The following is a 10,231-nucleotide window of genomic DNA, read 5'->3' on the forward strand; positions in this document are numbered from 1 at the left end:
CATCAACCACCACATATTCGCTCTTCAGCGCTTCATGGATGTGGCGGCGAAGAAAGATCATGGCCTTCGCATTCTCTTCAGGCGAAGCATCATTCTCATCTACAATTGTTTGTCCGAGGCCATTGGCTCGTAGATGAATTTTGGCATCCAGGACCCATGATAAATAGTTGTCCCCGGAAAGGTCCAAGGCAGCAAACTCTAGTTTTGCCAAATTTGCCATCCAAAACTTTAGGCTCGAGATCTGGGACATTAAGCCACTTATTAATAGGAATTTCAGGCCCTCATTATTCAGGTATATTAATTGATGATAAAAATAAAGTGCTATGAATTTGCTGGTATGGACGATAAACCCGCACCATACCTTAAATAAAATTAAATGTGCGGTAAAGTAAATTCATAAAGTAAATTGCTTGTTGTATGGACGTTAATTCCGCACCATACTTTAAATAAAAGTAAATATGCGGTAAAGTAAATTTATAAAGTATGAGGGTTAATTCCACATCATACTTTTAATAAAAGTAAATGTGCGGTAAAGTAAATTCATAAAGTATGAGGGTTAATTCCACATCATACTTTTAATAAAAGTAAATGTGCGGTAAAGTAAATTCATAAAGTATGAGGGTTAATTCCACATCATACCTAAAGTAAGAGTAAATGTGCTTGTATGGGCACTAATTCTGCTCCATACTTTTTAAATAAAAGTAAAGGCAGCTGTGTGGACGATAAACCCGCGCCACACCTTTAAATAAATATTGCCGTATGGGTAATAAACCTACACCATACCATAAATAAAATAAATGTGGGGATAAAAACCTCCACCTAATATATATGAAGTGCATAATATATCATATATTGTGGGCAATATAACTGCGCCACTATTCAAGATATAATAGATGGGTTTTAAGATCACACCATCATTTTATTACAATAATTTGTGTTACAACGCGATGGGTAAAAAATTACACCACCATAAAATAACAGGACGGATTAAACAACATAGAAATTACAAATTACGTTACAAAGAAGTAAATTAAACAAGCATGGATTAAACAACATAGAAATTGTGAGAACACAAAAAAGAAAGTTTGCATGTCGTTGTAGTAGTAAAGTGAGAGTAGACATATGACAGAGAGGAGACAGAGAAATAACCATATAGTGTTGAGTTGGAAAAATTTCAGAAATAAAAGGAGAGACTATCGTGCTGATAACGTGTTATAAAACTAGAATAATCAGAGGATGAGAAGTACCACTGTAATATTGGGAGTGGAATTATATTTCTCTTTGTGGTGTTTACACTGACAGAATTTCTCCTCAGATAAACTCCACTCTTTCTCTTCTCTCTGACTCTCACTTCTATTCTCTTTTTTCTTCTCTCTATTCTCTTCTTTCTTCCGTATATGTTTACAAGCAAATATAATGCCTATTTATAGGCAAAGCAAATGGCTTTTTAAGGCAGACATAATGATTTCTCCTCAACATCATTATCCCATCTTTTGACTAATACATTCTAGCTTTATCTTCATCTTTTGACTAATTGCCATCTAATTTTACCTATGTGGGCTTCATTTCTTTATAACATGATTTTTTTATTTTTTATTTTGGGTAAGGAAAAAAACAAAAGCAAGACCACAACTCCCAAGAGACAAAACAAAGGAAATAACTAGCAACCTAAACATAGGCGAAACTAAAAATGAAGTCCAACAAAGGAAGCCTAAAAGCCAATTTCCCTCACACTTATACAAACTTTCCAATGTGCCCCTAACTATTACGCTAATAATAAAAATAAAACTAAAAATGTTTGTGGCATTCAAGGTTTGACTTATATAAATAAGGTCAGACTTGGATTTGGAAATTGTAAATGATATATCTTGTGGAGTTATGAGATATTTATTGCGACTAAAAATATTAAGGAAATGTAAAGGACTTGTAGTTTAAGTGAAAGTAGAGGAAGAAAAAAAATCACAAAAACATGAAAAAGTAATATGTAATGGATGTGGAAAGCCTATTCTAAACAATATATAGACCACTAAAACCTACAACAAGTGGAAAACAACTCAAATATTTGTATTTCAAACACAAAGTCATATATAATGTAACGACTCAAATTATGATTTTGGTCTTTGCAATTTGGTTAAGCTCCATTTTGGTCACTCTATTTTTAATTGCTACAATATGAATAATGTACTTTACTAATTATTACAATTTAAAGACAAAGAATTAATTATGAAAACTTTTTATATAGAATTAGCACACTATATGGGTGTCTATGATGTTTTCACCCTTACAAGAACCCTAGTTAACTCAGTTAATAATTATGTAAAAACAAAGTGACGTAATTAAGTTATAGTTCTTAAACTACAACAATTAATGAACTATAAATAAGTCTTAAGTTACAACAATATTATTCACAATTCTCTTCTAATTGATGCATGTAACTGGGGTTAGGCATTACATCTTCCCATTCTTTTTCATTTGGTGATTAATAAAAAAATTAGAAGAGGTAAATAAAACCACTCAATAAATTGTCAGAAGTGTCGAAGTTCAATTGTCTCAAAGTTTGAGGACCCAACAGCAACGAAGTCCGTAAAGAATTCCTTATCATCATCATCTAATCCATTTCGGCTTTCTTTTCCCTCCTCTTCTTCCTCACAGCAAAACCAAATCAACCACAAAACACAGAGATGGCCATGCCCACCATGGCCTTCTCATCGTCACCTTCCATTCTCTCTCCACATTGCGCAACTCACCACCCTCTTGTTCGTTCCCACACTACTCTCTCTTCATTACCCAAAATTGCTACTGCCCTCTTCAGCTTCTCAACTTTTCAAACGCTTCCAAAATTCCCGTTGAATAATAACAAAAGAATCCAATGCGCTGAAAAAGGCTCTTCAGCTTCAAGTCTTGATCCCAAGTCCGGAGTTTCAGTCTACAAGCCCAAGTCCTATGAAGTTCTTGTCGCTGATGCTGCAAAATCGCTTGCTTATGCTCTTGAAGATGGAAAGACCCGCTTGGAGATTGATTTTCCGTAAGTTTTTTTGCCCTTTTTGTTTGGATTTGTTGAAAAGTTCTGGATTTTGAGAAAGTCGATGAGAATTTGTGGAAGGTTTTGAAGTAGATATTGTTTGGATTTTTGGTCTTTGAGTTTTGTTTGTTTTTTGGGCATTAACCAAAATTGATATGCTATGCATGATCCATAACGTGTTACCGTTATGATGTTGAGCACACTGCAAGTTTGTTACTATGAATAACTTGCCATCTAGAAGAAAGATGGAAAATATCTTAAAAAGGTTGAGAACTTTATGAAAATTAATAAATAGAACAAGGCGTTCGGGAAAATTGCTTGATGGAAATAAAGAACCTAAATTTGGCTAAGATAGGGATGCCTGATAAAGAAAAACATTATCTTGGAGGTGCTTTAACTGTAATGTAAAATGTTTGCGGAAGCTTGTTGACTAGCTTTTATATTTAATAGAAATGAGGTTATGTAATTTAGAGACTACTATATCAAGGAATTACTTTTCCTATCAAACCATAGTAATGTGAGTTCATTCCTGTTTGGGGTATTCCACTAGGAAAATTTGGTTAGTTGTATCTATTGTTTAGGCGTTCTAGTGGCTTTTATATATTCTCCTAATACTTGTTCTTTTTCATGTACCTTATTTTTTCGAGCTTGTGCCTCCAGACCCCTGCCTAGCAACATATCTTCTTATAAGGTATCTCTCTTGGCTACAAAATTATTAGATGGCTGGATGACCCATCATGGTTTACACCTGCTTACTGGAGATTGTTTTCACATATTGATTATAAAAGCATCCTGTTTTGACTCCATTTAGTCTTCACAGTTGTTTGTTGATTTGTTATTTTTCTGTCAGTCCTTATTTTTGATATAGTAAAAGGCTTTATAATCATGCTATGCTTATGCCCCAACCCCAAAGAAAAGATGCTATACAATACCCTACTATCATTGTTCTTCTTTGATTTCCTCTTATCAGTCACAGTGATATAGCTTGTTGATGACACATAGCAATCTGAATACATGAGACATGATTTTCTCAACTTCCTAAACATGTAAAAGGGGTCTTCAGATGACTTCATTGATGCCAACGTACAACTGGCCTTGGCTGTTGTAAGGAAGCTCAAAGAAAAAAGGGAAACGAGAGCTTGCATTGTAAGTTGAATTTTTGTTTCATATAGACGTTTTATATCTTCCATTTGAAGAGTATGTTGACAAGATTTCTTTCTTCAGGTGTTTCCTGATAAGCCAGAAAAGCGCAGGGCCTCTGAGCTGTTTAAAACAGCTATTGACACGGTAAAAAATAACTCATGATTTTACTAATCGTTAATTCTTTTTATGTAATCAAGTGTATCAAATCTCCTCAGCCAACAAATTCAGAATTGGTATAGTGGATTGGGATAAAATTTTGATTCACAGAAAAAGGTGAAAAAAAAGTAAAATACATTTCGTAACATGCTTTTAAATAAAATTTGCATTTCTTATTGAAGAAGTAATTTACACTTGTTGATTTGTAGAGATTTTAAAATTTACCAAGTTTGTTATGTGTTTATACCTTTATCTTATAGCCACGAGAACTATTCACAAAGCAGATTACAGTTCAACAACTCCTTGTATCATTGTTTTCATTCTGATTTTTTTCTTCAGCTCGATGACATAACCATAGGTTCCCTGGATGATGTCCCTGGTGGTCCAGTCACCAACTTCTTCAGATCTATAAGGAACACACTTGATTTTGACTTTGAAGATGAAAATGAAGGTTGGTCATAACTTATAGGACTCAAATGCTTGCTTGTTTTCCCTTTTCAATTGATTGCTTGTATTCCTCTTCTTAGCTTTCACCTCAACTGAAAAATTTTCCTGCTAATTTGATAGTTTTTTTTTTTGGTTCAATGCATGATCCATCTATATAATGAAGAGTTTTAAATTATTTTTTTTTTGGTGAACAAAATAATCATCCTACAATGCCAGGCACACATTGAAGAGGATTAACTTTCATCTCTATGTCATCTCTTAAAATTGCAGGTCGTTGGGCATCCAATGAGCCTCCCTCTCTTTATGTATTCATTAATTGTAGCACCCGTGACCTTGCTTCAATAGAGAAGTATGTGGTATGGTCTCCTCATTGTTAGCTCTCTCAACCATTTTGAAGTTTTGACTTTCAAATATAATTTCAATACATTTTTTGAATGATGCTCTTTCCGACCATTAACTTTTGTACCTATATATGGTTTTTACGCCTGATGATTGTATACTTGTTTAAGAATTAACTATGATCTTGCAACTTCAATTCTTTTAATGTTTTTTGAGGGTGTCATGACTTGTTGATACTTACTAATTATATTAATTAATGTTTCCCAATGATAATATTTTGCTAAGAATCAGAATCAGTTTGATATGAGTTCATCTCTCTAGTGATGCAAATTCATCTATTGGAATCTGAAAACCACGGTTTGATCTAGAAATCTAGATATAGACCCAAAAAGGAAAAAAAGATATAGAAAATCAAGAAGACGGGCACAATTGGGGAAAGATTTGAATGCATGTACATATACTTATCTATATGTTTCAACAAATTTATTTGCATTCAAATTCAGCCATTTCGAGACTATGAACTCGAAATTTACGGCTCCAGAATTTGAATGTGCTAACACGGGTTATTTGTGATATATTCAATATGTGCTCCCATTTGCATTCCTGGATCTGTGGTGTGTTGTTTTAAGACTAATGTTGGCTGTGTTTCTCCCTAAAATGTAGTGTTATGTGTATTTTTCAACATGCATGTGCTCTTCTTTTTTTTCTTTTTTTTCTGCATATTTACTAAACTCCATTCAGGGAAATCATATGATCAGTTTATATTTGCATTTGCTGGCTGCCTGAAATTAACCATGTACAATAAACTAAGAAAATTGTAGTTAGTGGGCATCTGAAAATGTGCAGGCATCTTATGCTGTTTCCTGGCTACATAATCTTATTCCAGAGTCTAATTAAATTTAGCATAGAGTCTAATGGTGTCATTGTCTTACTCTAAGTTTGAAGTTGTATGCAGCCTGAATTTGACAAATTCACATGTTAATCATGAGGATAATCTGGTTCCTCTTATCCTACTGTGACTCTTCGAGATTTGCAGGAAACATTTGCCATGTCAACCCCGACACTTTTATTTAATCTTGAACTCGACACGTTGCGGTAATCCTTATGGACCATACATCCAAATTTGATTTTGCTATTTTCTGACTATAATTTTCATTTTCAATTATAATCTGTTAATTATGCAGTGCTGACTTGGGCCTTGTGGGCTTTCCAACCAAAGATTTGCACTATCGCTTTCTTTCTCAATTTATTCCAGTGTTCTATATCCGAATAAGAGAGTACTCAAAAGTATAATTTATTTACCTTTAATAATTATTACTTGTTTTCTTTCTTGATTTAAATTTTTGGTAACCATTCATTTGTTAACTCCTAAGACAGTAGCAGTAGCACCTTATATAGTGAATTACAATGGAGCATTGTTTCGCCAATACCCTGGTATGTATTAAAAGATTTCTTATATACTGGATTATTGCTTATTCTTTATCTTAACTTTCATAGGTTTATAATCTATTTATCCCAACAAATTGGACGACAGTCCTTAGATAATTTAGATTATACGATATGGTCTTCTTGGAAGAACAATTAAAGAATAATCCAAAGTTATTTTAAGTTATGCTAATTTATGCAAGACCTGATATTCACATCATAGTGGTTTCTCAGCACTGATGCTGGTCTGGACTTGATGAAGAATACATTTTCAATGTTTGAGAGTCTTGATCAAGGGTTTTGTTCAGAAGTCATCTAATACTCACCTTGATGGTTGGCCAGATTAGGAAAGGACAGGTGTAGTGGTTACATGATGAACAAAATATATAACCCAATATTAGCGCGTCATGCAATATTTACTTGTTTTCTTTGGACAGTTTAGAGTTTGATTATTTTGGGACCATTTGTACAGCTTGCAGAGTGAATTGGTTATCTTTGTTTTCTTTACGTTTGAATATCTATTCTGCAAAATAGAGTTTGTTTGGAAGAAATATTAGAAAAATTAATGTGTTCGGGAAGTAACTAAGGTTCTACTGTTAGCTTCTCTTTGGGCATCTTTGTCTAAACACTTCAAAGATATTCCTTTTAGTGTTATTCTTCTTGATTTAGGGGAGCCTTCATTTTATTGTAGTTTAAATTTGTACTTAGGGTGTTGATTGACATCTCTTTCGTCCCATTAGTATCATTTTATTTATCAACAAAATTTTGTTCCTGGGAGATGAAAAAAAAAAAAAAGTTCCCACTTTTATTGTTTTTATAAATTTTAGAAGTTAGTAAATTCACCATATAGTTCAATTGTTTCCTTCTTTTACTTTTTGGAAAACATGACAATGTCGGTAACACGCTATGCGTTGTACAATTGATAGATCTCATTCTCACTGGACATTTACAAAGTTTTACTATGCGACTGCTTTCAGTGTCTCTTTGAGCCTTTGTCATTTTTCTACTACTATTGTTAATTATCTCCTAATCAGTTGGCATGGATTTATGTTATCTTCTGTGCATTAGCTGGAATTGATTTTATGTTTTCATTATGGACGTGCTTTTGTAACCCCAGGAAGGTATTGCTGTACAATCAGCTTGTTTGTGGTTGTTAACCATGATTTTGTTGCACTTTATTTTTCTAACGCATCCACTGTTTTCTTCAGTATGCGTGTGTGCTTCATTCAGCATGAGGCGGTGTCTCATCTTTTCTCAAATTTGTGCAGGGCCTTGGCAGGTAATGCTTAAACAAGCCGATGGTTCTTTTGCTTGCGTAGCAGAGAGTGCAACACGCTTCACTCTGGGTGAAGTATATATCTTTCTCAAGCTCCAGTTAGTAGTTACTTTCTGTTAGTTGCTAGGAATACTTTGGTATGCTTTCAGGCTGATTATTTGTGTGGTGTTTAGACAAAAGAAGAACTGTTGAGGGTCCTGGGACTGCAAGAGGAACAAGGAAGCTCGCTGCAATTTCTTCGTAGAGGCTACAGGGTTAGCTCTCCTTATCTTAAACGTTTTCCTTTATCTATAGATAGTTTTTCCTATTTTTCGTCTCACTAATTTCTTACCATAATAATATTATAAATTTAAATTGGCAATCCCCAACCTTAGTTTTCCCTATGTTTTCATGGCAATTAAACTTTTGGAATTTAAATGACCAACCCCACACGTTCATTCTCTCTCTCATTCTCACATTCACTCACACGCTCACATGTATACACACACCCTCTCATGTTTCTTAGTGGTTCTGCAATCTATGGCTTTCTAAAGGTTGTCCTTTTCCATTAGAAAACGGAAGATTTAAAGGAAAGCTCAATTTGTGAAATTAAGTAATAATTCCCCTTGATCCAATAAGGGCCAAATCATTTATATGGATTCCTAAAATTTGATTCATCTAAATCAAGTCGAGGCACTCAGTTGGTACGGTGTTTTGGATGACAATGTCCTTTGTGTATTGAAACCTTTGAAATTTTTCTTAGGTGCATTGTTATGCAACATATTGTACGGCACAGTTACTGAAATTTGCTGCTGCAATCTGGGATCATAGTAAACTTATGCTCTCCACAATAGATTTTGGCAATGCATTACTTCTGCAATCTGCTTTTCTGAAATTTTGTATAAAAGATACGAATATGTTTAAGATTATGAAGTTTCTAGGGAAAAAAAAAAAAAAAAATCCTTTAGCAATGTTACAAACTCAAAACTACCCCAAGCATTGAGAATTTAAATCCAAAGCCCAAAGTGGTGTTTCCATGAAAAAGAACAAAATTGTTCTACATCGATGTAACAGAATAGTTCTGTGGATTGTTACACATTCTTGCTTCATAGAGCATACCATGGGACACATTGTACAGTGTATCTTGATTGTAATGCATTGTTGGTAAGTGGAGTGCACCATGTTTCCAGTTGCTCTTCTGTCTACTGCTATTGTCTACTTTCCTTACAACACCGTTTCATACAGATAAGGTTGCTGGTTCTGGTTTGGAATTTCTGACTGCAAAAATTTCAAACAATGTCTTACCAGCTGCTAAATATGACTAACTGAAATGTTATTGAACTGGTCGACTTGATGAAATGGACTAGAAAATTGAATGTCATGGAGCACCTTTTACCTTGTCTATGGTCATTTCTCTCTTTATTAACCAATTTCAGAAGTTACCAGTTTCCCTATCAAATCATTTAAACATTCAAATGCAAAAACATATTATGAAAGGAAGAACAATAACTTGAAAATCTAATTGGATGGGATGTGATCTAATATTGCAGAGCGCTACTTGGTGGGAAGAAGATGTTGAGTTGGAAGTATCTTCTGCTTGGCGTAATTGAGCAGCTGAAAGAGATGAATGCCAGTTTTCCAATGGATCCGGGAAACTCAGTTGAGTTGGATAATGCTTAGATGTAATCAAGGCATGATGTTTTTTTCGGGATTTTTATGGTGAAATGACCCAAAATGAAAACCAGTACGCAAAATAACTCATTTGTTTCTGAAGTAGAAAATTAACCATTTCTGTATTGGGAAAGACCATCGTGTCCGAGATATGAGTTGAGATGGATTGAGATGAGCATATAAAGCGCTTTCCGCATATGCAGAAACAGTTGGTTTTTCTAACTTTTTAAAGAAGAGTTATTTTTCTTGATTTTTATTTTGGATCATTGGAGCATTAAACCCATGTTTTCGCCCCCTATTTATTTTATTTATTTCATCAATTTTATTCATATATTGTATTTATAAAGTTTGTTTAGTACGTAGAAAATGTAAGTAAAATAAATTCGATCTCAACAAAGTTGAGGTATCCCACCGCCATAGCCAACCACTTTAAACGAGAAAACTGAGGGAGCCATGAAGCAGACCTTCAATCGAATTGTGATTCACATTTAAAAGAAAATTGGCATTTGGATTGCTAATCTAGTTTTGGAGGGTTTGAAAATAGCTGAACTTTGTTATGCAAGTTCTGTTGCCGTGCAGAATTTGGCCGTGCCCTGGGAAGGAAAGTTGCAATTGCTGAGGACATCAGCTTCTATCAAACATGAACTCGTTAAGCCAAACACCAACATGAGCATCTTTCATAGCTGGTGGACTCTAACATGGCATTCTTCCCTTTGATGAATAATATCATACAAGGAAGACTATGGCTACCATTTCATACAGCTACATAATGT

General features: G+C 34.2%; 1 protein-coding gene across 1 annotated transcript; it reads left to right on the forward strand.

Moving 5' to 3' along the window:
• The first annotated feature begins 2,612 nt into the window (after positions 1 to 2,612).
• LOC117621424 (protein LOW PSII ACCUMULATION 3, chloroplastic) lies at positions 2,613 to 9,816 on the forward strand. Its single transcript, XM_034351895.1, has 12 exons — positions 2,613 to 3,025; positions 3,683 to 3,713; positions 4,076 to 4,168; positions 4,247 to 4,309; positions 4,661 to 4,772; positions 5,039 to 5,124; positions 6,144 to 6,202; positions 6,292 to 6,394; positions 6,481 to 6,541; positions 7,801 to 7,883; positions 7,982 to 8,062; positions 9,338 to 9,816. The coding sequence occupies exons 1-12, from the start codon at positions 2,682 to 2,684 to the stop codon at positions 9,395 to 9,397; spliced, it is 1,176 nt and encodes a 391-aa protein (XP_034207786.1). The 5' UTR covers positions 2,613 to 2,681; the 3' UTR covers positions 9,398 to 9,816.
• The last annotated feature ends 415 nt before the right edge of the window (positions 9,817 to 10,231 follow it).

This window comes from Prunus dulcis, chromosome 3, assembly GCF_902201215.1.
Source record: "Prunus dulcis chromosome 3, ALMONDv2, whole genome shotgun sequence".
Classification (NCBI taxonomy): Eukaryota; Viridiplantae; Streptophyta; class Magnoliopsida; order Rosales; family Rosaceae; genus Prunus; species Prunus dulcis.

Coding starts and splice junctions, on each gene's coding strand:
- LOC117621424 (XM_034351895.1), top strand. CDS start 2,682: ATGGCCATGCCCACCATGGCCTTCTCATCGTCACCTTCCATTCTCTCT. Junction 4,310..4,660: donor TTAAAACAGCTATTGACACG/GTAAAAAATAAC, acceptor TTTTTTCTTCAG/CTCGATGACATAACCATAGG. Junction 6,542..7,800: donor ATTGTTTCGCCAATACCCTG/GTATGTATTAAA, acceptor AAATTTGTGCAG/GGCCTTGGCAGGTAATGCTT.